General features: G+C 42.0%; 1 protein-coding gene across 1 annotated transcript in view; it reads left to right on the plus strand.

The window, feature by feature from the left end:
- Positions 1 to 13,441: 13,441 nt before the first annotated feature.
- Positions 13,442 to 26,993, plus strand: part of LOC137629808 (ketosamine-3-kinase-like) — a 42,226-nt gene continuing 28,674 nt past the window's right edge. Inside the window, exons 1-4 of the mRNA XM_068361458.1 lie at positions 13,442 to 13,737; positions 13,932 to 15,102; positions 15,296 to 15,433; positions 16,890 to 17,107. Coding sequence (XP_068217559.1) covers positions 15,307 to 15,433; positions 16,890 to 17,107 — 345 coding nt within the window. The 5' untranslated portion in view covers positions 13,442 to 13,737; positions 13,932 to 15,102; positions 15,296 to 15,306. The remainder of the gene's footprint in view (positions 13,738 to 13,931; positions 15,103 to 15,295; positions 15,434 to 16,889; positions 17,108 to 26,993) is intronic.

The raw sequence follows: 26,993 nt of genomic DNA on the forward strand, positions 1-26,993 counted from the left end.
TCTCTTATCTTTCTTATTTTCAGTTGGATTTATGTGTGTTTGTTTCACCAAATATTTGTAAGTTTGGACCTCCTGTATACTTGTGCCTCTGCGTCGATGACAATTTATGGTAAAATTATACAATAGTACAATGACTTATGGAGAAAACAAGACTATTAAATGATGTATTTTAAGTTGATTTGAATGATTTTGATAAAGAGGACTGGTGGAAACCCGTAGTTTTTCCAACGCAATCACTAACCTTTGTTTTTAAATATTAAACTTAGCCGGTGAATATATAATAGCTGACGTCTCCGACGGCTCGACAGATTCCAAAAACTCGCGAGCGATCGTCATGAAGGTTGCGGGTGTGCCCACCAGCGCCGACTATCGGTCAGATACCGCATATACATGTAAACAGCCTCAGTTCTTCTCTGTCTGTTTCATCGACAAGTCGATTCCACTCGCTTTATGACCTTGAGTTTTCTACCGAATTGGTGAAGTACTTGGTTTTGGTTTTATTGCTTTCGCCGTGTTGGATTATTCAATACTATCTTCAAAAAAAATGCTTTTGAAAGGAGAGTAAAAGTGTTTTGCCCTTGCTTTTTTATCTCTGGTTTTTCCATAGAGTAAAGATGGCCGACCCTTCCCTCAGTGTACGAAAGTGTGTTTTAGGCTTTTAGTAATTATTTTATCACGTTATAAATTATTGTTGATAATTATAGATTTTCCTCTATATATTTTATATCTCACCCGCCTTTATTAGGCCTCTTCGATTAGCTTTCCATTTATACTAAACATCAAGATAAATTTTATGTTTTGTTTATATGCGGCCTTTACCTATTCCTCCCCTAGTCCGAGATGTAGGCGGTCCTAACTTGGAAACCGAAGTTAAACAACGTTGAGCCCATTCAACTTTTATTTTCGTTAAGTTTAAATCATTTGCTCTGTAAGAGTTATGAAATGAATATTTTTTAGAAAATATTTTAAGAAAGATATTCTTTGAATAGTCTTCGTGCTGTTTTTTCAAAGATGAACTAACGTTTGGTTTTTTTATGCTACGCAGTTTGCGCTCTATCGTTACGATAGAGAAAGAGAGAATCACGGTTTCACTTTGCAGAAAGAGTAAATTGATTTTGACGTTTTGTTCATTCTTCTTTCAAACTGAAGTGTTTTAAATACTAATTTAAAGGAACTGGTTAATTTTCAATTTCTTAGTCCTTTCAGTTTTTTCCTTTGGTCAAATAACCTGTTTATTGACGAAGGGTGAGTGGGCATTCTCTTGTGTGTGACAAGAGAGAGAGAGAGAGAGAAAGAGAGAGAGAACGATCCGATCTTTATTCTCGTCCCAAGTAAGGAGTTTAGGAGCGAGTAACGTTGTTCTCGATTCAGTTTTTTACTCTCGTCCCAAGTCTCTGTACGGGGAGAAAGGATAAAACGTTTTTAGTTTTTATTCTCGTCCCAAGGCACTGTACGGTGAGAGATTGAAAACGTAGTCTTTAGTGAACTAGAGTTTAGTCTCCTCCCCAGTCACTGATCCTTTTTAACTTTATATATTTCCGTTTTATTCGATATATATGTATATGTTTTTTTTCAATATGTAACTTAGCCGGTGATTATAATAGCTGCAACTCTGTTGCTCGACAGAAAAACTCTACGGAAAAATTCGCCAGCGATCGCTACACAGGTAGGGGTGTACTCAACAGCGCCATCTGTCGTTCAGATACCCAGTACTCATTGTAAACAAAGGACTCAATTTTCTCTCTGTCGGGCTACCGGCAAGACCTACTAATTCGCTGTTGCTAACTGGATTTGTTTTCACAACTATTTGGTGAAGTACACTATTCTAGTTTTGAGCTTTCGCTATGCAGGTGTTTTATCTTCATCTTAAAACTTGAACTCGTTTTGGATAGATTTAATTATGGTGACAAAGAGAGTATGGACTTTCTTTCACTTTTAAATGGCCGACCCTTCCCTTAGACGGAAGTGTGTTTAGGCTTTTAGTAATTATCTTATCACGTTATAGATTTTCCTCTATATATTTTATATCTCTCCGCCTTTATTAGGCCTCTTCGATTAACTTTCCATTTTTTTATAAACATATAAAAATAAATTTTAATGCTTTGTTTATATAGACCTTTCCTGAGAGTAGGCGTTCCTATCTTGGAAACCGAAGTTAATCAACGTTGAGCCCTTTATATTGTCTTTAGTTTTTAAAGAGCTAAGGATTTAAAACTTTTTAAATGTAATATTTTATGAAAGAATTTCTTTGATAGTCTTCGTACTGTTTTCAAAGATGAACTAACGTTTAGTTTTTTATGCTACGCAGTTGTTGACGTTAAGGACGTTCAACATGCGCTCTATCGTTACGATAGAGAGAGAGTGTATCACGGTTTCACTTTGCAGTAAGAGTAAATCGATTCTGACGTTTTGTTCATTCTTTCTTAGCTTAAATGTTTTAAATTCTAATTTAAAGGAACTTTTTATTTGAAAAACCTTTCAGTTTTTTCCTTTAGTCAATAACATGTTTTTTTGACGATATATAATTGGGCTCTTCTCTTAGGTGCGAAATCAAGAGAGAGAGAGAGATAGAGACGGAGGGAGAGAGAGGAGAGAAAACGTTCCGTTCAAGCGGGTAACGTTGTTCTCATGTTACTCACGTCCCTAGTCGCTGTACGGGGAGGAAGGATAAAACGTTTTTAGGTTTTTATTCTCGTCCCCAGGCTATGTGCGGTGAGAGATTGAAAACGTAGTTATATGAACTAGTGTTTAGTCTCTTTCCCAGCCACTGATTTTTTTTTTTATTTTAAAATATGTTTTCTGTTTTTTGCTGGTATTATGAGCTTGCATTATACGACTAATTTCGCAATTACTACCTTTTAATGAAGGGTAGAATTGCGTGTTTCAGGTAGAAATAAGTGCAAAACAGAAAATCGAAGTGATAAAGTGATATGCGCAAAGTGTTATAGTGTTGCGTCCGAGGCGCAAAGTGTTACAGTGTTGCGTCCGAGGGTTCGTCTGTTCGTGCCTGTCGTTCACCTAGTCCGGGACCTCTTACATGCTCCCAAGCCCAGGGGAGAAGTAATGTCGAACGACTTATGGGTTTGAGAGGCCTTGACCAACGAACAGACGTTTTCCCTCTATGGTATCGGGTGTATCTTACCAAGATCTCCCCTACCATAAGACGAGAGAGACGTTGTTTCTCCTCGCCATCCGTAGGCTTTTCGCATAAGAAACCTGTCACAAGGTTTCGAAGCCCTTAAGCGAAAGTCAGTCCTTTCAGGACAGGTCCAGCGTCCTGGTTACAGCCATTAGGACAGCTCTGACCCTATGCAGTCATCGGATAACTGCTCGCCGCCTAACAAAAGCGTAACACAGACTCCGAGAGTCTTTTTTTGTAGGCAAAGTGTTGCGGTCACAGACGTTACCCTCGTCTATTACCACAACCATTTCCGTTGATCCTTAAGGGGTTGTATGGCAAAACATGTAGTATATGCTTGCCTCCCTTATGGAAGACTATTCTGCCGATTAATCCGTTGAGTCTAGCCGTTTATCTCATCGATATCCTGGCTTTCAGCCAACCTAACGTTCCTTTGTGCTTACTGTTGACGTTGGCGTAGCTTAGTCACGTCAGTCAGGTTGTTTAGAACCACACTCGATGCGGTCTCGTGTGGTTTTTCAGCCGCATTTGGACGTTAGGCCACTGGCTGATGCTCCTGTTGACGTTCAAGACGTTCACTAACAATCGGAGTTGACTTGTTTTGACGCTGTGCGTCAACCTCCGCATTCTAGAGTTGTTTTGACTGCTCAGTCTAGGCAGTCAAAGCAGTCTCGAGTGGACGCTGTGCGTCCTCACGCACCTGTTGTGGTTGACAGTTCAGTTGTTGACAGTTCACAGACTGTCAAGCAGTTACATGACGTTGCGTTCTGGTCCGCTACTAATGCACCAGTGAGAGACTCAGCTTTTATCGGACAAGGTTCCTGTAGATGAGGAAGTTGCTGTTCTCCCTCCTACTGATATTCCCTTGAGGACTCTGTCAGATGGAGAGGAGCCTAAAGCTGCTTAGCCTCCTATGGACTTTAATTAAATCATGATGATTTTTTTAAGGATCTTCGTCCGGATCTTTTTGTAACTGCTGCTCCTCGTTCGCCTAAACGTCAGAGCTTACACTAGGCCTAGCTACTTCGAAGCCGTTGTTTTTAAGCTAGTGCTCTCTCGCTCTCCTAGAGAGCGTTACGTTGGCTAGGCGACTGGTTTTTCACCAGGAGGAGTTTGGGGGATACAGCCTTTGCTTTCCCTTCTTTTAAACTGGTTTATAGAGCGAGAGTCTGATATGACACGAGAGAAGTTCTCGGCTTGGGAGTTCATGCCTCTGCCCAGATGGACTTCTCAATTCTGCTAGACTCTCCCTGGCGCCTAGCCAGGAGACGCTCCAAGTTGTTTACAGGTCAACTTCACAGCTGTTGTCGAGCCTTTGAAGTTTTACTTTACTATTATGTCACGCATAACAAGGCTTTCAGGGATGGTAAATGGTTCCGCCTCAGTCGCTAACCCCGTCTGTTGCCACACCTGCTCCCGTAGACCCTAAATGGGCTTTGCTGCAAGACATGCAGTCCAAGCTTGCGTCCTTGATAGAGGACTTAAATGCGGAGAAGAACCTTCTGGCCAACAACCTTCCAACCGGTCGGTTGTGCGCCCTGTTGACGCTGAGGTAACCTACTCGCGTCTGCCAGTTGAGATGGTTCCTCCACCGATGCGACCCAGTGTGGGTTGCCAGCCGCACGTTGACGTTAAGCGACGCTCGGAGGTGGTTGTTGACGTTCAGGACGTTCAACAACCAGCAGAGGTGACTTGTTTTGACGCAGTGCGTCAATCTCAGCAACCCGGTAGGGTGTTGACTGCACAACCCAGACGGTCTAGACAGTCTCGGGTTGACGCTGTGCTTCCTCGCGCACCCATGGTTGTTGACAGTTCACAGACTGTGCAGCAGTTCCATGATATTGCGTCCGGCTCCGTCACGCATCCACCAGTGCGACCGGATTCAGCGAGCCAGACGTTGCCCACTCCGTTGCTGTTTCCTCATCAGTTTCGGATGAGGAACCCTCTGATGAGGACGTTGCTGAACAACAAGACGATCAGCCCCCAGCCCTGCTATCCATCCAGAAGATGCTGAAGAAGGAACGCTGCTCAGTCAGGCTGTGGATGAGTCTGGTAGGGACGCTGTCATCCGTGGATCAATTTGTGTCACTAGGAAGACTACACCTCCGTCCTCTTCATTACCATCTAGCTTTTCACTGGAAAAAGGACAAGACGCTAGAAGCGGTCTCGATCCCAGTTTCCGAAAAGATAAAGTCTTGTCTGACTTGGTGAAAGGACAATATCAACCTAAGAGAGGGTCTTCCCCTGGCTGTTCAAACTCCCAACCACGTTCTCTTCTCGGACGCATCGGACGTAGGCTGGGGTGCGACATTAGACGGTCGGGAATGCTCGGGAATATGGAACTCGAGTCAAAGGACAATGCATTTCAACTGCAAGGAGCTACTGGCAGTACGTCTGGCCTGGAAAAGCTTCAGGTCTCTCCTTCAAGGCAAAGTGGTGGAGGTGAACTCGGACAACACCACGGCTTTGGCGTACATCTCCAAGCAAGGAGGGACCTACTCTCTGACGTTGTACGAGATCGCAAGGGACCTTCTCAACTGGTCAAAAGGTCTAAACATATCACTAGTAACGAGGTTCATCCAAGGCAACTTGAATGTCATGGCAGATTGTCTCAGTCGGAAGGGACAAATAATTCCAACAGAATGGACCCTCCACAAGGATGTATGCAAGAGACTTTGGGCCAACTGGGGCCAGCCAACCATAGATCTCTTCGCAACCTCGATGACCAAGAGGCTCCCAATATTTTGCTCACCAATCCCGGACCCAGCAGCAGTTCATATAGATGCCTTTCTCCTAGATTGGTCACATCTAGATCTATATGCATTCCCTCCGTTCAAGATTGTCAACAAGGTACTGCAGAAGTTCGCCTCTCACGAAGGGACAAGGTTGACGCTAGTTGCTCCCCTCTGGCCCGCGAGAGAATGGTTCACTGAGGTACTTCGATGGCTAGTAGACGTTCCCAGAACACTTCCCCTAAGGGCGGACCTTCTACGTCAGCCACACGTAAAGAAGGTACACCAAGGCCTCCACGCTCTTCGTCTGACTGCCTTCAGACTATCGAAAGACTCTCGAGAACTAGAGGCTTTTCGAAGGAGGCAGCCAGAGCGATTGCTAGAGCAAGGAGAACATCCACCCTTAGAGTCTACCAATCGAAGTGGGAAATCTTCCGAAACTGGTGCAAGTCAGTATCCGTATCCTCGACCAGTACCTCTGTAACTCAAATAGCTGACTTCCTGTTATATCTGAGGAAAGAACGATCTCTTTCAGCTCCCACTATCAAGGGTTACAGAAGCATGTTGGCATCAGTCTTCCGTCACAGAGGCTTAGATCTTTCCAACAATAAAGATCTACAGGACCTCCTTAAGTCTTTTGAGACCACGAAGGAGCGTCGTTTGGTTACACCTGGTTGGAATTTAGACGTGGTACTAAGATTCCTTATGTCAGACAGGTTCGAGCCGCTACAATCAGCCTCCCTGAAAGATCTCACCTTAAAGACACTTTTCCTGGTATGCTTAGCCACAGCTAAAAGAGTCAGTGAGATTCATGCCTTCAGCAAGAACATCGGATTCTCATCTGAAACGGCTACATGTTCTCTACAACTTGGTTTTCTAGCCAAAAACGAGCTGCCTTCTCGACCTTGGCCAAAATCGTTCGATATTCCAAGCTTATCGTATGGTTGGAAATGAACTAGAAAGAGTCTTATGCCCTGTAAGAGCTCTTAAGTTCTATTTAAAACGAACTAAACCTTTACGAGGCCCGTCTGACGCTTTATGGTGTTCAGTTAAGAAACCATCTTTGCCTGTGTCAAAGAATGCTTTATCCTATTTTATCAGACTGTTAATACGAGAAGCTCATTCCCATCTGAATGAGGAAGACCAAGCTTTGCTGAAGGTAAGGACACACGAAGTTAGAGCTGTCGCAACTTCCGTGGCCTTTAAACAAAATAGATCTTTGCGAAGTATAATCGACGCAACCTATTGGAAAAGCAAGTCAGTGTTCGCGTCTTTTTATCTTAAGGATGTCCAGTCTCTTTACGAGAACTGCTACACTCTGGGACCATTCGTAGCAGCGAGTGCAGTAGTGGGTGAGGGCTCAACCACTACAATTCCCTAATTCCATAACCTTTTTAATCTTTCTCTTGAAATGTTTTTATTGTTGTTTTTGGGTTGTCCGGAAGGCTAAGAAGCCTTTCGCATCCTAGTTGATTTGGCGGGTGGTCAAAGTCATTTCTTGAGAAGCGCCTAGATTAGAGGTTTTGATGAGGTCCTGTTGTATGGGTTGCAACCCTTGATACTTCAGCTCCTAGGGGTCGCTCAGCATCCTAAGAGGATCGCGAGGCTCCGTAAGGAAGACGTACTTAAAAAGGCAGAGTAATTGTTCAAGTCGACTTCCTTACCAGGTACCTATTTATTTTGTTTAGTTATTTTGATAACTTCTAAAATGAAATAAAAATTCTTAGCTCATATGATGTAAACATATTTTGCTGGTCTCTACCCACCCCCCTGGGTGTGAATCAGCTATTATAATCACCGGCTAAGTTAAATATTGAAAAATGTTATTTTGATAATAAAATAAATTTTTGAATATACTTACCCGGTGATTATAAATTAAAGGACCCTCCCTTCCTCCCCAATAGAGACACAGTGGACCGAGGAGAAAATTGAGTTCTTTGTTTACAATGAGTACTGGGTATCTGAACGACAGATGGCGCTGTTGAGTACACCCCCTACCTGTGTAGCGATCGCTGGCGAATTTTTCCGTAGAGTTTTTCTGTCGAGCAACAGAGTTGCAGCTATTATAATCACCGGGTAAGTATATTCAAAAATTTATTTTATTATCAAAATAACATTTTTTTTAATTTTTGCATGTGTGTTTCATTTTGTACTAATGTGCTTACATTATACGACTCATTTCGCAATTATAACCTTTTGATGTAAGGAGGAATTGCGTGCTTCAGGTAGATATCAGTTTTATTCATGCCTAATGTGAAATTATTGAAAAATACGATATCAGTGAAGTGAGTGCTAGAAAACATGTGCTGTGTTGCGGAGGGTTCGTTTGTTCGTGCTTGTCACTTGCCTAGTCCGAGACCTCTTTCAGGCTCCCATGCACCAGGGAGAAGGAATGTCGTAGGACCTAAGGGAGTGAGGAGTGTAAACCAACGAACAGATGTTCCCTCAAAGGTATCAGACGTTGCTCGGCAAGCACGTCCTTGCCATAAGACAGGAGAGACGAAGTTTCTCCTCGTCATCCGAAGACTTTTCGCAAAAGAAACCTTGGTGCAAGGTTTCTAGACCCTTTAAGCGAAAGTCAGTCCCTTCAGGACAGGTCCAGCGTCCTGGCTGTAGCCATGGGGACAGCTCTGACCCTTTGCAGTCGTCGGAAGACGGTTCGCCTATTAAAACGCAAGCGTAACACGGGGTCCGAGGGTCGCGGTAAAGGCAATGTTTTGCCAACACAGACGTTACCGTCGTCTCGGCCCGTTGCGACTCCCGTTGATCCTAAATGGGTTGTCCTGCAGGACATGCAGACTAAGCTTGCCTCCCTTATGGAGAAGTATGACGTTGAGCAGGTTCACGATGAACCTTCGCTTTCGAGTCGCCGTTACGCTAAACGAGACTCTGGCCGTCAGCCGCCCAAACGAGCATTTACTCGTCCTTTTGACGTTATGAAACGTGATGTCGGTAGTTTGTCACGTAAGTCACGTGACTTGGATCCTCACTCGCTGCAGTTCAGCCGCTGCCGCAGCCTCGTGTTGACGTTCAGCCGCTGCCGCAGTCTCGTGTTGACGTTCAGGACGTTCGCCAACCAGCTCAGTTGCCTTGTTTTGACGTTGAGCGTCAAGCATCGCAGTCAAGGGTTGTTTTGACTGCTCAGTCTAGGCAGTCAAGGCAGTCTCGACTTGACGTCGAGCGTCCATCAACTCCTGTTGTTGTTGCTGGTCAGTCCTTTCAGCAGCGACATGACGTCGCTCCCTTGACTGCTACTGCTGCTCCTTTGCGTGTGGACTTTGCCTGTCAAGCATTGCCACCGCGGCAGGTCTCTCCTTTTCATGAGAATCGGCAATTGTCGGACGAGGTTCCTTCAGATGAGGAAGTTGCTGATCCCCCTCCTACTGATATTCCTTTGGGGACTTTGTCAGACGGAGAGGAGCCTAAAGCTGCTCAGCCCTCTATGGACTTTAAAAAAATCATGCTGATTTTTAAGGATCTTTGTCCGGACCATTTTGTAACGGCTGCTCCTCGTTCGCCTTCGTCAGAGTTTACACTAGGCCTAGCTACTTCGAAGCCGTTGTTTTCTAAGCTAGTGCTCTCTCGCTCTTCTAAGAGAGCTTTACGTTTGCTAGGCGACTGGTTGATCACCAGGAGGAGTTTGGGGGAGACAGCCTTTGCTTTCCCTCCTTTTAAACTGGCTTATAGAGCGAGCGTCTGGTATGACACGGGAGAAGTTCTCGGCTTGGGAGTTCCTGCCTCTGCCCAGGGAGACTTCTCAAGCCTCATAGACTCTCCCCGTCACCTGGCCATGAGACGCTCCAAGATTTTATGGTCGGCTTCAGAGCTAGACCATCTCCTGTTAGGAGTTTTTCGAGCGTTTGAAGTTTTTGCTGTACAATTATGTCATGCATGAACAAGGCTATCAGGGATGGCTCCAATGATCTGACAGCCACGTTCTCTGCAGGAACAAGGCTATCAGGGATGGCTCCAATGATCTGGCAGCCACGTTCACTGCAGGAGTACTTAAGATGTAAGTGCGCTCAATGTGTTCATTGTCAAGACAAACTTCACGATGAAGACTACCAAATCTGTCTTGGCAGCATTAAGGGAAGGCGACTGGATGGTCTCTCTCGACCTTCAGGATGCATACTTCCACATCCCGATTCATCCAAACTTTCAACAACATCTGAGGTTTGTGGACGGGAAAGTAATGTACCAATGTCGAGCACTGTACTTCGACCTCATTCCTGCTCCTCTTGTTTTTACAAGGCCCTTACAAAATGTAGCAAGCTTTCTACATTTTTTGAGGATTCAGAGTCTCCCTTTATTTTGACGACTGGCTAATCAGGGCGTCGTCATTATATCGCTGTCTAGAGAGCCTCTAATGGACATTAGACCTAACCAAGGAGCTAGGTCTCATAGTGAACGTAGAGAAGTCGTAACTTACAGTACCCTATCCCAGACTATTCTTTGTTTGGGAATGGAGATACAGTGTGTGATTTTTCGGGCCTTTTCGTCTCACGCAAGAATGGAACAAGCTCTGTTAAAAGTCCTTCACTTGCAAGAGAAAAACAGTTGCTCTGTAAGAGTTTGAACTAGCCTCGTGGGAACTCTTTCATCGCTGGAGTAGTTTATCTCTCTGGGGAGACTCAACCTATGCCCTCTCCAATTTCACCTAAACCATTGGAACCAGGAGAAGGGCTTAGAGAGTATCTCTTTCCCAATCTCCAACTCAGTCTAGACATGTCTGACCTGGTGGGACAGCAACATCAGACTTCGAGAAGGTCTTTCTCTTGCGATCAAGAACCCAAACCATGTGTTGTTTTCAGATGCATTGGATTTGGGTTAGGGAGCTCCACTGGACAGTCTGGAATGCTCGGGTCTTTGATCCACGGATCAGAAGGAACTCCATTTAAGGCAAGTAACATCTCTCCTTTGGCGAGATTTGTGCAAGGAAAATGAATGTCTTGGCGGACGGCCTCAGCAGAAGAGGACAAGTCATCTCCATGGAGTGGATGTTGCATAAGACTGTGTGTGAGAAGCTATGGATGACATGGGGTCAACCCACCATAGATCTTTTTGCGACTTCTCTGACAAAGAGGCTCTCGACTTACTGCTTTCCAGTTCCAGATCCAGAGGCAGCCCACATAGACGCTTTCCTGCTGGACTGGTCTCACCTGGATGTTTATGCCTTTCCACCTTTCAAGATCCTAAACAAGGTGCTGCAGAAGTTCACCTCTCACGAAGGGACCAGGTTGACATTAGTTGCTCCACTCTGGCCCGCGAGAGAGTGGTTCACAGAGGTATTTCAATGGCTGGTAGACGTTCCAAGGAGTCTACCTTTAAGGATGGATCTCTTACGGCAGCCCCACGTAAGGAGTCTTCATCAAAGCCTCCCCGCGCTTCGTCTGACTGCCTTCAGACTATCGAAAGACTCAAGAGCTCGAGGATTTTCGAAGGAGGCAGCCAGAGCGAGTGCGAGAGCTAGGAGAGCATCTACCATCAAGGTTTACCAGTCGAAGTGGGAAGTCTTTAGAGACTGGTGCAAGTCATCATCCATTTCCTCTTCCAGTACCTCTGTAGCCCAAATTGTAGATTTTCTCCTGCATGTGAGAAATGTTCGCTCCCTCTCTGCTTCCACTATTAAGGGCTACAGGAGCATGTTGGCTTCTGTGTTCAGACATAGAGGCTTAGATCTGTCCAATAATAAAGATCTTCAAGATCTCCTTAAGTCCTTCGAGACCTCTAAGGAGCGTCATATGGCAACTCCTGGATGGAACTTAGACGTGGTCCTAAGGTTCCTAATGTCCGACAGGTTTGAGCTATTACATTCAGCCTCCTTGAAGGATCTCACCCTCAAGACGCTTTTCTTAGTGTGCTTGGCTTCGGCTAAAAGGGTCAGTGAGATCCATGCCTTCAGTAGGAACATCGGCTTTTCTACAGATAAAGCCACATGTTCACTTCAGCTTGGTTTCTTGGCCAAAAATGAACTGCCTTCTTGTCCTTGGCCTAAGTCGTTTGATATACCTTGCCTGTCAGAGATCGTAGGCAACGAGCTTGAAAGAGTACTGTGTCCAGTTAGAGCTCTTAAGTTTTATTTAGCTCGTACCAAATCCTTACGAGGTGGATCTGAGGCCTTGTGGTGCTCAGTTAAGAAGCCATCATTGCCTATGTCTAAAAATGCTTTATCGTATTTTATTAGATTTTTAATCCGAGAGGCTCATTCTCACTTGAGTGAAAAAGATCGTTGCTTGCTTAAGGTCAAGACGCACGAAGTAAGAGCTATAGCAACTTCCGTGGCCTTTAAGCAAAACAGATCTCTGCGAAGTATTATGGACGCGACCTTTTGGAGAAGCAAGTCGGTATTCGCTTCATTTTACTTAAAAGACGTCCAGACTCTTTATGAGGACTGCTACACACTGGGTCCATTCGTTGCAGCGAGTGCAGTAGTGGGTGAGGGTTCTACAACTACATTCCCTTAATTCCAATATCCTTTTAATCTGTCTCTTGAAATGTTTTTAATCTTGTTTTTGGGTTGTACGGAAGGCTAAGAAGCCTTTCGCATCCTGGTTGATTTGGCGGGTAGTCAAATGTCATTTCTTGAGAGCGCCCAGATTAAGGGTTTTGATGAGGTCCTGTTGTATGGGTTGCCGCCCTGGATATAACAGCTCCTGGGAGTCTTTCAGCATCCTGAGAGGATGGCTGGGCTTCGTGAGGAAAGCGGACTAACAAGGCAGAGTATTCGTCAGAGTCAGCTTCCTTACCAGGTACCTATACTGTATTTATTTGGGTTTTGTTATGATATAACTGTCAAAAACTCTAAGCATATACGCCTTTATTGTATTAATACTGGTCTCTACCCATCACCATGGGTGTGAATCAGCTATTATATATTCACCGGCTAAGTTTAATATTTAAAAATGATATTTTGATTATAAAATAAATTTTTGAATATACTTACCCGGTGAATATATAAATTAAAGGCCCTCCCTTCCTCCCCGATAGAGACCCAGCGGAATGAGAAGAACTGATGCTGTTTACATGTATATGCGGTATCTGGCCGATAGTCGGCGCTGGTGGGCACACCCGCAACCTTCATGGCGATCGCTCGCGAGTTTTTGGAATCTGTCGAGCCGTCGGAGACGTCAGCTATTATATATTCACCGGGTAAGTATATTCAAAAATTTATTTTATAATCAAAATATCATTTTTTAATAATGTTACAGTTTGCTAAAGGGGAGACAACCTTTCAGGGTAACTACCTGCCTGGTGTTTATACCTAGTTAACCCTTTTACCCCCAGGCTATTTGGAACTTTCCAACCCTTAACCCCCAGCCGTTATTTTTTTTTCAAGCACATTTTGCAGTATATATTTTTTGAATTGCTCCAACAGTCTTAATTTTTGTCATAGAGAGGTCAGGTTGGTCTCATTCTCTTGGAAAATGCCTGAAGTTTGCTAAAAAAAAATTATCAAAAATATGCAAAAAAAAAAATGTAAATAGCAGTTTATTGCAAGAACGTACCAGTACGTCCATGGGGGTAAAGGGATGAGTTTATTGAAACGTACCAGTACGTCCTTTGGGGGTAAAAGGGTTAAAAGTTTTAACTGCCGTATCCCAGCTTCGATGTTATCCTTCGCCTATGAGTAAAGAACTCAGGTTTGTATAATTAGGAAAATACAAATTACTTTTTAAATTTGTCATTTTTAATCTAGGTTAGACAAATTGATTTAAAACCTTGTAAAAATACTATCGAGTTGTAGCCACTCAATGTGAGGATCTGTAGAAAATGCCTTTTGCAGTACTGCTACTGGAGGCATCGATGTTGTGCAGATACCGAGGGGGAATGCATCTGAAATTGAATTGCACATAAAAATAAGCTAAAGTAATTATAAAATGAAAATTTTGTACTAGAAAATCAATTTTGTTTAAAAAAATTTTTTACTCTGAAGATGTTGATGTTCATTATGCTTATACATTGCTCTAGTACATGTTCAGATATATTACTGTATTTAATACATTGGATTTTATTGATTACTGTACTGTATTATGTGCTGATATTCTCCATGACAATTTCAGGAGCTTTTGCCATGACATAGGAAATGTACGATGCCATACGCGAGGCTCTGGGGACGTCGCGCTTCGTCGCCACGGATCTAGTTCGTTTCTGTAATATGGCTACGGTGTGAGCTGTCTTGTGGAGGCCTGGGGATCCGGTTGTTGCTGCCTCCCCTTTGGATTTTCGTCAGGGGCGTGTCTCCTTCTACTGGAAGTACTCCCGTGACGATTGACAGCTCTCCAGTTCATTTTAGTACTCAGGAGGCTTGCCTCCTTGGGTGGGTAACTTTCCTTCCGAGGGAAGTTTTTCCTGTCCAGGCTTGAGTTTTTCCCCTTTTGGGGGGTTTTTCTCTTGCCTTTTTTTCGTGCGACTATGCTCTTGGTGCTGAGCGGTCACACCTGCAGTTTCGCTCAAGGGGCTGGGCACCTGCAGGAGCCCCTCTTCGGAGGATTGCTCCTTTTAGGTCACTGGCTGACCAGTCTCTTCTACGAAGTGTTTCTCTTTCGTTCGCGAGAGAGTACACTCATAGAGACTCCTCTTCGGAGGATTCTTCTGCTGCTGTTGCTGTTGGCCTCCTTCGCCATAAGGCTCACCGTCCGCCTCGTCGTAAGGGCCTCTCATCTCCCTATAAGGGTGTTAAGAGGCGCCTTTTTGAATATACGTTTGCAGCCTACAACTCCTTCATCCGCCCTGGTGCAGATGGACAGCAGTCTGACCTTGTCTTCCGGCGGGCAACGGTCTTCCCGACAAACAACGATCTTCCCGACGGACAACGGTCTTCCCGACGGACATCAGTCTCCCGGCGGACAGGCAACGATCTTCCGGCCTGCTCCTGCTCAGTGTCAGCGCACAGGCGCTCTCCTGCTCATCAGCGCTTCCTGATCGCTACCGCTCTCCTGTTCGCCAACGCTCTCCTGTTCGTCAGCGCTCTCATGATGATCATCTCTGCTGTTCCTGTTAGTTCCTGTTACGCGCCCACGTTCGCCCTCGCGATCTAGAACTTCGGTTCAGGTCTGGGTCAAGGACTCTTCTTCTATGCGCAGGCTTCCACGCGTTGCCTTCTGCTCGTCAGCGATCATCAGCTCGCCAGCGACCTTAGACACGTCAACGTTCACCTGCTCGCCAGCGATCTCCTACGCAGATACCGAGGGAATGCGTCTGAAATTGAATTGTACATAAAAATAAGCTAAAGTAATTGTAAAATGAAAATGTTATACTAGAAAATCAATTTTGTTTAGAAAATATTTTACTCTGAAGATGTTGATATTCATTATGCTTATACATTGCTCTAGTACATGTTTAGATATAATGCTGTATTTAATACATTGAATTTTATTGATTACTGTACTGTATTATGTGCTGATATTCTCTCTGACAACTTCAGGACCTTTTGCCATGACATCGGAAATGTACGACGCCGTACGCGAGGCAATGGGGACGTCGCGCTTCGTCGCCACGGGCCAGATTGGTGGCGGGTGCATCAACGAGGGGGAAATGTACGAGGAAAAGCTCCAAGGAAAAGGTACAGCCTTTGAGGGACATTAACATAAAATCTTGTAGTACGTTGAAAAGGTATTTCATCCTTATCATGAATTTTTTTTTTTTTCAAACTGTATTTTGATAAATTATATGTGATTAAAATGAACGAGTTATCGCGCAGATCTCTTCAATAACGTGTCCCTTTTTCTACCTTGCTTTCTGAGCCATTATATGGGTTATTCACCGCTTAATTCCATTTGAACCACTTCATTGACTTATTCAATTTCTTAATCATCTCGATTTTTTAAATATCTGACGTCCTTATTATTTTCTATTGTGCTTCACCACACTTCCCCTTGTCTGCACTTCCCCCTCCCCCCCACACACACACATGACCATTATCTTTTGATTTGTTTTAAGTCAAGAGTTTGAATCAGACATATGACAAAAGAAGGAAAGAAGAATTAGACTGGAAAGAGTTTGGGAGGAGGGGACAACAAATGGAAAGACTCATTAGATGTGAAACATGTTGAAATGAAGATCTAGGCTTAAATTGCCTAGAATTCAAGGGAGCTGTGAAAAAAATCTATGTCTGACTCCACGCAGTACAATTACGCATTGTAGTTATGAATGAAATGAGAATGCTTTGCGTGGCAAAGGCATGCTCTTGAGTGCCCCTCTAGTTATTTATGTTGATAGAGATATGTCGTCAGTAATTGCCTCCTACGACAGGCAAATGTTCAATTATGTATCGTTACATAAACGGTGACATTATATCACCGTGCGTGTGATGCACAAGTAAATCTGTCCCTTATGGTGCTGTGTGGAAGACATACTTTGAGCCGTTGTGCAAAACATATGAAATGGTTAATGAGCAAGAAAGGTTTTGCATTGGGAGCTGTCAGTCCATTGCTATTTTAACCCTTTTACCCCCCAGGCTATTTGAAACTTTCCAACCCTTAAGGGGGTTATTTTTTTCAAGCACATTTTGTAGTATATATTTTTTAAATTGCTCTAACAGCCTTAATTTTTGTCATAGAGAAGTCAAGTTGGTCTCATTCCCTTGGAAAATGCCTGAAGTTTCTCAAAGAAATTATCAAAAATATGCAAAAAAAAAATGTAAATAGCAGTTTCTTGCAAGGACATACTGGTACGTCCGTGGGGGTAAAGGGATGAGTTTTGTGAAACGTACCAGTACATCCTTTTGGGAGTAAAAGGGTTAACATTTATCATATATTGAATATGTATGTACTGTATAGCTTTTTAATAAATACCCAGTCATTAAACATTATCCTAGGGATAATTTCAATCCTGGATTTTGGATATTTACACCTTCAATTTATATGTATGATTAGAAAAATTATGGTTTTTATTGCCAGCATTTAGTCATTTTATTTATCATTTGTAGATGTCACAGTAAGTTAAATTTCAATTTATATGATTAAATAAATGATGGTTTTATTACCAGCAGTTTGTAATTTTATTAATCTTGTTTTTAGATATCACAGTTAAAACATCAAATTCTCGTCAGGCGAGGGCGATGTTCGACGGGGAGTTTGAAAGTCCGAAGGCCACGAAAGCAACGGGGACAGTGAGGGTCCCCACTCCGCACATAGTCGTAGACGACCCGGCGGGCGGAGCCGTGCTGTGCGTGGAATACCCGGACATGGCGCAGTTTGAATCGGCCCACGGGAATGCTCGGGAACCAGCTGGCAGAGTGAGTGCTTCTTGCGTTTGAAACTTGAAGATGTAATGTTCTAATTTTTGATTGAAAGTATAAATAATGTAAAAGGGTTTCAGCTTAATGCTATTTAACTTTTATAATATATTTGCTTCTCCGGTTTAAATTGAATATTATTTTAATATGTATTTATAGTAAACGATATTGGCATCAATGTTCTTCGATGTCAAGATGCCAGAGAACTTCAAATCAATCAATCAATCTCAGCTTTTGAAACATTTGGAGATACAAACACAAATCCAACTGAAATTATAATTGTTCCAACACGGAGTACTTACCTCGAATTACTTTCTTAGGAGTATCTGGGATTCTCCTCCCAACCGACCAGAATTTTGTGTAGTTTCCCCCATCTCCGTTTTTTATAGTGGGTCCCTGTGTAGCGGATGAATACGCGCCCTGAGGCGACCCGGGTCAGTGAGCGCGCGTGGCCAGGTCTCGGTCACCAGTAAGTTTATGATAGATATGGTATCAAAGTCCCGTAAGACACTCGGGGAAGGATGGGCGGGCCATAACCCGAAAGTAGTTTGAGGTAAGTACTGATAGGAAAAATACAAATTACTTAAAATTTGTGATTTGTTCCAACACGTAGTACTTACCTCGAACTACTTTCTTAGGAGACATACTTTAGGAGGCGGGGGTGGTCTTACGGGCCGAGAGACCGGCTGGATAATAAGATCGAGCCTAGATAGGAGACTAGGTTCTCCTGACCCAAAACGGAACACGAGACTTGGAGAAAACTACGCAAAAAACTATTTAGTGTCAAAGTAACTCACCTCTATAAGGATCTGTGGACATGGGTACTTCCATTTGAACGTTTCCCACATGGCAAGTCGACTTGCAAACATCTTCTTTGAACCTATTAAGTTTGTTAGTTGAGGACTTCTGTATGCAATATCAGTTATGATTTGCCACTTTTAAGTTTGTTAGAACTTTATCGCTTTTTTAACCCTTTTACCCCCAGGCTCTTTGGAAATTTCCAACCCTTAACCCCCAAGGGGTTTATTTTTTCCCAGCACATTTTGCAGTATATTTTTTTTAAATTGCTCTAACAGCCTTAATTTTTGTCATAGAGAGGTCAGGTTGGTCTCATTCTCTTGGAAAATGCCTGAAGTTTTTAAAAAAATTATCAAAAATATCAAAAGAAAATTTTATAGTATTTTTTTGCAAGGACGTACCGGTACGTCCATGGGGGTTAAGGGATGGCTTTTGTGAAACGTACCAGTACGTCCTTTGGAGGTAAAAGGGTTAACTTATATTAAATATGTTGGTGTGATTGACCTCGATGTATTTAACAGACTTTTGAATTATTATTATTATTATTATTACTAGCCAAGCTACAACCCTAGTTGGAAAAGCAAGAGGCTATAAGCCCAAGGGCTCCAATAGGGAAAAATAGCTCAGTGGGGTAAGGAAATAAGGAAATAAATAAATGATGAGAATAAATTAACAATATAAATCATTCTAAAAACAGTAAAAACAGATATGTCCTATATACAGTAAACTATTAATAACGTCAAAAACAGATATGTTTTATATAAACTATAAAAAGACTCATGTCAGCCTCATGTCAGCCTGGTCAGCATAAAAACATTTGCTCTCACTTTGAACTTTTGAAGTTCTACTGCGATTTGAAATGCTTTCGGATTTTCCTTGCTGTTGGCATCCACAAAAACATGTCAGTTATCTGTCTGTTGTTGAATGTTTTAGTTATTTTTCAGTTTTAAATACCTGCATTGACTAACGTATTTACGAGCGGGCCTTCAGGTTGAAATCTAACGATAGTAGAATTATCTTGAATTTAGAGTTGCATCAACAGAGAATTCCACAAGCAGTGCCTTATCTGTGTGGTGGTAATCATGAGCAGACATCAGCCAGGAAGGTAGAACATCGTAGAGCAAAGTGACCAGGTGGTGTTGGATGCTAAACAGTCAAGAACTTATTCTTTGTTTATTTAAGGACATTGAAAGGACATTTGAAAGGTTTAAAAGTTGTTCATGAATGGCAGGGGCAAGGGACGAGACTATGTCCTAGAGCCTGACCATATACTGTACACATATGATCAACACTTGATCCCTTTTCCATTAAGATATGATACATCTCTGCCTGTCCATATTCATTTCTTGTTTACTTGAGTAATAAGTTGTTAGTTGAATTATGTAAATTGTAAATTAATTTCTTCTGAGTCCTTGTCAGTGACCGCTCCCGCCTGCCTGCCGAAGCAGAGCGATCGTCGTGGCGAGTAGAAGCCGAGGCCAGAACAGTTGAGCGGGGACAAGACTCTTAGTCGAAGACCTTCAGACTCTCGCCGGGGGTTTGGTCTAGGCAGATGTCTGCTCCCTTCGAGTGCCCAACCGTAAGGCCTCTCGCTGTCTTGCCTTGCACGGGAAACCCGTGAGCCCCAAGGAAGGTCGCTCTGAAAGAGAAAAAGACATTTTATGAAGCATCAGGCAAGTTGCTTTTAATCATAAACCGGTTAAAATGGTTGAGGGGTGAGAAAGACTACGTCTTTACCGAGCCAAAATAAAAAGTGACAGTCAGTCGCTAGTGCTAGTGAGAGCAGGGTGGCTAGCTGACCCCACTATCCCCTCCCCCTACGCTAACTAGCGGTGGGTGGTTACACCTCGAAAAAGCTTTAACCCTTTTACCCGCAAAGGACGTACTGGTACGTTTCACAAAACACATACCTATGGACGTACTGGTACGTCCTTGCAAAAAACTGTTATTTACAATTTTTTTTTGCATATTTTCTAAAAAATTTTGAGAAACTTCAGGCATTTTCCAAGAGAATGAGACAAACCTGACCTCTCTAAGACAAAAATTAAGGCTGTTAGAGCAATTTAAAAAATATATACTGCAAAATGTGCTTAAAAAAAAAAATAACGCCTAGGGGTTATTATTATTATTATTATTAACTGCTAAGCTACAACTCTAGTTGGAAAAGCAGGATACTATAAGCCCAGTGGCTCCAACAGGGAAAATAGCCCAGTGAGGAAAGGAAACAAGAAAAAATAAATTTTTAAGGGTAATAACATTAAAATAAATATTTCCTATATAAACTATAGAAACGTGAACAAAACAAGAGGAAGAGAAACAAGACAGAACAGGGTGCCCGAGTGTACCCTCAAGCAAGAAAATCTAACCCAAGGAAGTGGAAGACCATGGTACAGAGGCTATGGCACTACCCAAGACAAGAGAACATTGGTTTGATTTTGGAGTATCCTTCTCCTAGAAGAGCTGCTTACCACAGCTAAAGAGTCTCTTCTACCCTTAACAAGAGGAAACTGGCTACTGAACAATTACAGTGCAGTAGTAAACCCCTTGGGTGAAGAAGAATTGTTTGGTAATCTCAGTGTTGTCAGGTGTATGAGGACAGAGGAGAATCTGTAAAGAATAGACCAGGCTATTCGCTGTATATGTAGGCAAAGGGAAAGTGAACCGTAACCAGAGAGAAGGACCCAATGTAATACTGTCTGGCCAGTCAAAGGACCCCATAACTCTCCAGCGGGTGGGAAAGTTCCAAATAGCCTGGGGGGAAAAGGGTTAACAGCTATATTCAGCTCTGCGGAAATAAACACCCACGCGTAAAGAGCTCCAGGTTTTTATCGCTAGGAAAATTACAATTTATTCACAAGTTTGTTACTTTTCCTAACTAAACAAACCTAAGTCCTTTAGATTACAGTATACTTCTCTCCTCAGCCACTCCTCTCAGTTCTGTGAAGAAACTCCATAGGTAAGGGGGCGGAGCACCTCAGTCTGCTCCCACTTGTTGCTTAACTGTCCGTTAAAAGATGCAACGGCCATCCTACCTAAACGACTTGTGGTTGATAGGCCTAATTAGGAAAAACACAAAATACTTTTAAGATTTATAATTACAATGTGTGGCTTATCGTATCCTGGGATATTGGTAGCGTGGTATCCGAGTCTCTCAAATATAAAATGCCACAGTTTCAACCCTTCACTTTGTTGACGTCAGACAATAATGTTAATATCAAATTAAATATTCAATAGCTGAAGATCTTAACCCTATGAATAAGTAGAGCAACAACTAAAGTCTGCTGTAGTTGAACAGCAGTCAGTATCCATCTCAGGGAGTCTTTTCAAGAAGAGGAGAGAAGCCTAAAGTCAGTCTTTATCAACGTCTTCGCTTGTTTCGGTGAGATGATGATAGACTAGCTTGGAACAGAGCAACTATTTTATGCATAGATTTAGGAGTGCCAAAGGGTCAGGGAAAGAGAGGTGGATGAGGGAAGGAAGAGGGGAAGGTCAAAGTTCAGATATGGGAAGATAAAGTAGCAAATGATATTCAAGAAAAAGGACTAAGAGAACAGGAGGCCCTGGATAGAAGAGAATGGAGAAGGCTTATACAAAACAGTGAGTAAAGGCTGTAGACAAAAAAGAATTCAGGTTAAGTATGATACAGTCGTTAGCCGGGGAACTAAGATGAAAATCTTTGTTGAGGGTCCAGTTAATTCAGAGACCACCAAATAATTTCATATCTTCCACTGTCTTGTTTTAGAGTCCTCTTGCTTGAGGGTACACTCGAGCACACTATTCTATCTGTTTTCTTATTTCCTTTCCTCACTGGGTTATTTTTCTCTGTTGAAACCTTTATAGGGCTTATAGAATCCTGTATTTCCTACTAGGATTGTAGCTTGCTTAGTAATAATATTGCTCTAAGGGAAAAGTATCATCATTAACAATGAGGTTTGGAAAAGATTTGTCAAGTATGCAGTAACATCATAAGAAATTCATTATCTCCTCTTACACCAATTGACGCAAAGGGCCTCGGTTAGATTTCGCCAGTCGTCTCATCAAGAGCTTTTAAATCAATACTTTTCCGTCTCCCACTTCAGGCTTCATTGTCCTCAGCCATGTAGGCCAGGGTTTTCCAACTCTTTTAGAGCCTTGTGGAGCCCAGTTGAAAGTTTTGTGAACTGATCTGTCTTGGGGAGTTCGAAGATTATGCCCAAACCATCTCCATCTACCCCTTATCGTGATCTCATCGACATGTGGCACTCGAGTAATCTCTTTTGCAGTTTCATTTCTAATCCTGTCCTGCCATTTAACTCCCAATATCCTTCTGAGGGGTTTACTTTAATAAGTATTTTAAAAGAATGAGATTCTGGTAATTTTATTTCAACTATGTTATTGGACCCCTCATTATTGCAATATGAAAATCAGATTAATTATCGGGAGAGAGATACAGTATGTGATAAATTCATGGTAAGAGGAATGGCAATGAAAATAATGATAATGAATTTCCAAATCCTCACATACTATAACATTCACCGTAGCCAAGCAATTTTACTGTTGCAGAATAATTTTGCAAGAAAAAGATTAATAAGTCACTCATGTTTTCTATTAAGAGGATACTCCAGATTTGAAAGTATTCCTTCCGGCTGGAGTTTCAGAACCAGCTGAAGGGAAAGATTTTAGAGTGATTTGTCAAAGCTGTCGATTCAGCTACGCTTAACCCTTTTACCCCCAAAGGACATACTGGTACGTTTCACAAAACTCATCCCTTTACCCCCATGGACGTACCGGTACGTCCTTGCAAAAAACTGCTATTTACAATTATTTTTGCATATTTTCTAAAAAATTTTGAGAAACTTCAGGCATTTTCCAAGAGAATGAGACCAACCTGACCTCTCTAAGACAAAAATTAAGGCTGTTAGAGCAATTTAAAAAATATATACTGCAAAATGTGCTTAAAAAAAAAAATAACGCCTAGGGGTTAAGGGTGGGAAAGTTCCAAATAGCCTGGGGGTAAAAGGGTTAACAGCTATATTCAGCTCTGCGGAAATAAACACCCACGCGTAAAGAGCTCCAGGTTGAATTACAATTTATTCACAAGTTTGTTACTTTTCCTAACTAAACAAACCTAAGTCCTTTAGATTACAGTATACTTCTCTCCTCAGCCACTCCTCTCAGTTCTGTGAAGAAACTCCATAGGTAAGGGGGCGGAGCACCTCAGTCTGCTCCCACTTGTTGCTTAACTGCCCGTTAAAAGATGCAACGGCCATCCTACCTAAACGACTTGTGGTTGATAATTAGGAAAAACACAAAATACTTTTAAGATTTATAATTACAATGTGTGGCTTATCGTATCCTGGGATATTGGTAGCGTGGTATCCGAGTCTCTCAAGTATAAAATGCCACAGTTTCAACCCTTCACTTTGTTGACGTCAGACAATAATGTTAATATCAAATTAAATATTCAATAGCTGAAGATCTTAACCCTATGAATAAGTAGAGCAACAACTAAAGTCTGCTGTAGTTGAACAGCAGTCAGTATCCATCTCAGGGAGTCTTTTCAAGAAGAGGAGAGAAGCCTAAAGTCAGTCTTTATCAACGTCTTCGCTTGTTTCGGTGAGATGATGATAGACTAGCTTGGAACAGAGCAACTATTTTATGCATAGATTTAGGAGTGCCAAAGGGTCAGGGAAAGAGAGGTGGATGAGGGAAGGAAGAGGGGAAGGTCAAAGTTCAGATATGGGAAGATAAAGTAGCAAATGATATTCAAGAAAAAGGACTAAGAGAACAGGAGGCCCTGGATAGAAGAGAATGGAGAAGGCTTATACAAAACAGTGAGTAAAGGCTGTAGACAAAAAAGAATTCAGGTTAAGTATGATACAGTCGTTAGCCGGGGAACTAAGATGAAAATCTTTGTTGAGGGACCAGTTAATTCAGAGACCACCAAATAATTTCATATCTTCCACTGTCTTGTTTTAGAGTCCTCTTGCTTGAGGGTACACTCGAGCACACTATTCTATCTGTTTTCTTATTTCCTTTCCTCACTGGGTTATTTTTCTCTGTTGAAACCTTTATAGGGCTTATAGAATCCTGTATTTCCTACTAGGATTGTAGCTTGCTTAGTAATAATATTGCTCTAAGGGAAAAGTATCATCATTAACAATGAGGTTTGGAAAAGATTTGTCAAGTATGCAGTAACATCATAAGAAATTCATTATCTCCTCTTACACCAATTGACGCAAAGGGCCTCGGTTAGATTTCGCCAGTCGTCTCATCTAGAGCTTTTAAATAAATACTTCTCCGTCTCCCACTTCAGGCTTCATTGTCCTCAGCCATGTAGGCCAGGGTTTTCCAACTCTTTTAGAGCCTTGTGGAGCCCAGTTGAAAGTTTTGTGAACTGATCTGTCTTGGGGAGTTCGAAGATTATGCCCAAACCATCTCCATCTACCCCTTATCGTGATCTCATCGACATGTGGCACTCGAGTAATCTCTTTTGCAGTTTCATTTCTAATCCTGTCCTGCCATTTAACTCCCAATATCCTTCTGAGGGGTTTACTTTAATAAGTATTTTAAAAGAATGAGATTCTGGTAATTTTATTTCAACTATGTTATTGGACCCCTCATTATTGCAATATGAAAATCAGATTAATTATCGGGAGAGAGATACAGTATGTGATAAATTCATGGTAAGAGGAATGGCAATGAAAATAATGATAATGAATTTCCAAATCCTCACATACTATAACATTCACCGTAGCCAAGCAATTTTACTGTTGCAGAATAATTTTGCAAGAAAAAGATTGATAAGTCACTCATGTTTTCTATTAAGAGGATACTCCAGATTTGAAAGTATTCCTTCCGGCTGGAGTTTCAGAACCAGCTGAAGGGAAAGATTTTAGAGTGATTTGTCAAAGCTGTCGATTCAGCTACGCTTAACCCTTTTACCCCCAAAGGACATACTGGTACGTTTCACAAAACTCATCCCTTTACCCCCATGGACGTACCGGTACGTCCTTGCAAAAAACTGCTATTTACATTTTTTTTTTGCATATTTTTGATAATATTTTGAGAAACTTCAGGCATTTTCCAAGGGAATGAGACCAACCTGACCTCTCTATGACGAAAATTAAGGCTATTAGAGCCATTTGAATGAAATATACTGCAAAATGTGTTTGAAAAAAATAACCCTTGGGGGTTAAGGGTTGGAAAGTTCCAAATAGCCTGGGGGTAAAAGGGTTAATATGGGCAGACAAAAGGCTGAATCCTCCTGAGATTCAAAGACACGTCTTTACACTTGATATTTGTATAAGTAGAGTTGACATCTTTTTGTTTTCAAGGTCACAAAGTAGAGGATCATCCAAGATGGAATAGAAGTTCTCCTTGTTGATCGTTTGAAAATGAGAAGAATTTCTCACAACTAGTTTTATTTCTTGTATTTGATAGAGGAGATCATATACAGTACTGCACAGTGTGGGGATAGAGCTATGCTAACTCCCAGTGCAAATTGGAAAAAAATATTTTATTTCAGTGCAAGAGAGACAGTCCTTCGAATGATCTCGCCATATAATTCAACCTGAGCTTCTCCCTTTGTTTGGTACAGGGTCATGTAGCAAGTGGCTCTTCTATGAGGCAGAAGTATTATTAAACTTTATAAAACGGGAAGGCTAAGTCTTCTGTTGATCCCTGTCCACACGATCGAGCATGCCCGACGGGCAAACAGTGATACCAGACCACAATAGTTAGTGAAAATGAGGGTTGATGACGTCGGAAGCGGGAAAACCACAGACAGGGATCTGGCATCATACAGTGTTGCCAGATCCCTGCCTTTAGTTTTCCCACTTCTGACGATAATAACCCTCATTCTTACTAACTATTATGGTCTGGTATCACTATTTGCCAGTCGGGCATGTTCGATTGTGTGGACAGGGCTTTGGAGTGAGTGAAGTTAAATAACACTGAACAAATATAAGGCGATTTGCATATGTGCGTTAATGACCTTTGATGAGGTATCTTTGCATGGCATTGCAAATGGAAACTGTACTGCAACAAACTATTACTTATTATGCATCTGCAATTGTGATGGTCATTTATAATCCATGCTTAAATATTACAGATGCTATGTAGCCTTTATAACCATACACGGAGGTACTAAAATAACTTGTGGTTTTCAGTCCAGCACATATCTCATAAGATAACACATTACCTTTGACCGTTGTAAAATGACGAAATCTTATGAGTTGACATAAAGCAAGAGTCAGGTTAAATTTGTAGATGAATGAAATCATGTTGTGAGTTCTTGAGAGGTGATAAAAAGTAAAGATTTTAGTTGGAATGACTCCAGGTGTCAGGTAAAACGTGGTAATGTCCTGGATATTGACAAACGTCACTTCTTCAAGCGGGGCACTTGAAATAATGTTAGTGACTAAAACCAGCACTGCTTCCTTGAAGTAAAAGCTCCGATCAAAGAACATATATAAGGAGAACTTGTTTTCGTTTTAGTAAAAGAACAGTTGATGTAGCCGTCAGAATCACTCCTGTAGCTGATGACCCATTATGTAAACAAGAATAGATGTTGACGAATAATTTGGGGGCAAATGTTAGAAATACACTTAGATTACTGTACTGTAATTCACCTGTGATAATGGGAGCTATGACCTTTCTGTTGGTTTTGATAGATTTAAAATTTCTTAATACTCTTAACCCTTTTACTCCCAGGCTATTTGGAACTTTCCAACCCTTAACCCCCAAGGGGTTATTTTTTTTCAAGCACATTTTGCAGTATACTTTTTTTTAAATTGCTGTAACAGCCTTAATTTTCATCATAGAGAGGTCAGGTTGGTCTCGTTCTCTTGGAAAATGCCTGAAGTTTCTCAAAAAATTATCAAAAATATGCAAAAAAAAAATGTAAATATCAGTCTTTTGCAAGGACGTACTGGTACGTCCATGGGGGTAAAGGGATGAGTTTTGTGAAACGTACCAGTACGTCCTTTTTGGGGTAAAAGGGTTAATACTCTTAATATGTCTCAAAATGCAATTTAGTACTCTTGATATACTATTTTTTGATAGTAGCATCACTAAGAGAATAGCAAGCTATTGTTATGATTATCAA

This window comes from Palaemon carinicauda, chromosome 37, assembly GCF_036898095.1.
Source record: "Palaemon carinicauda isolate YSFRI2023 chromosome 37, ASM3689809v2, whole genome shotgun sequence".
Classification (NCBI taxonomy): domain Eukaryota; kingdom Metazoa; phylum Arthropoda; class Malacostraca; order Decapoda; family Palaemonidae; genus Palaemon; species Palaemon carinicauda.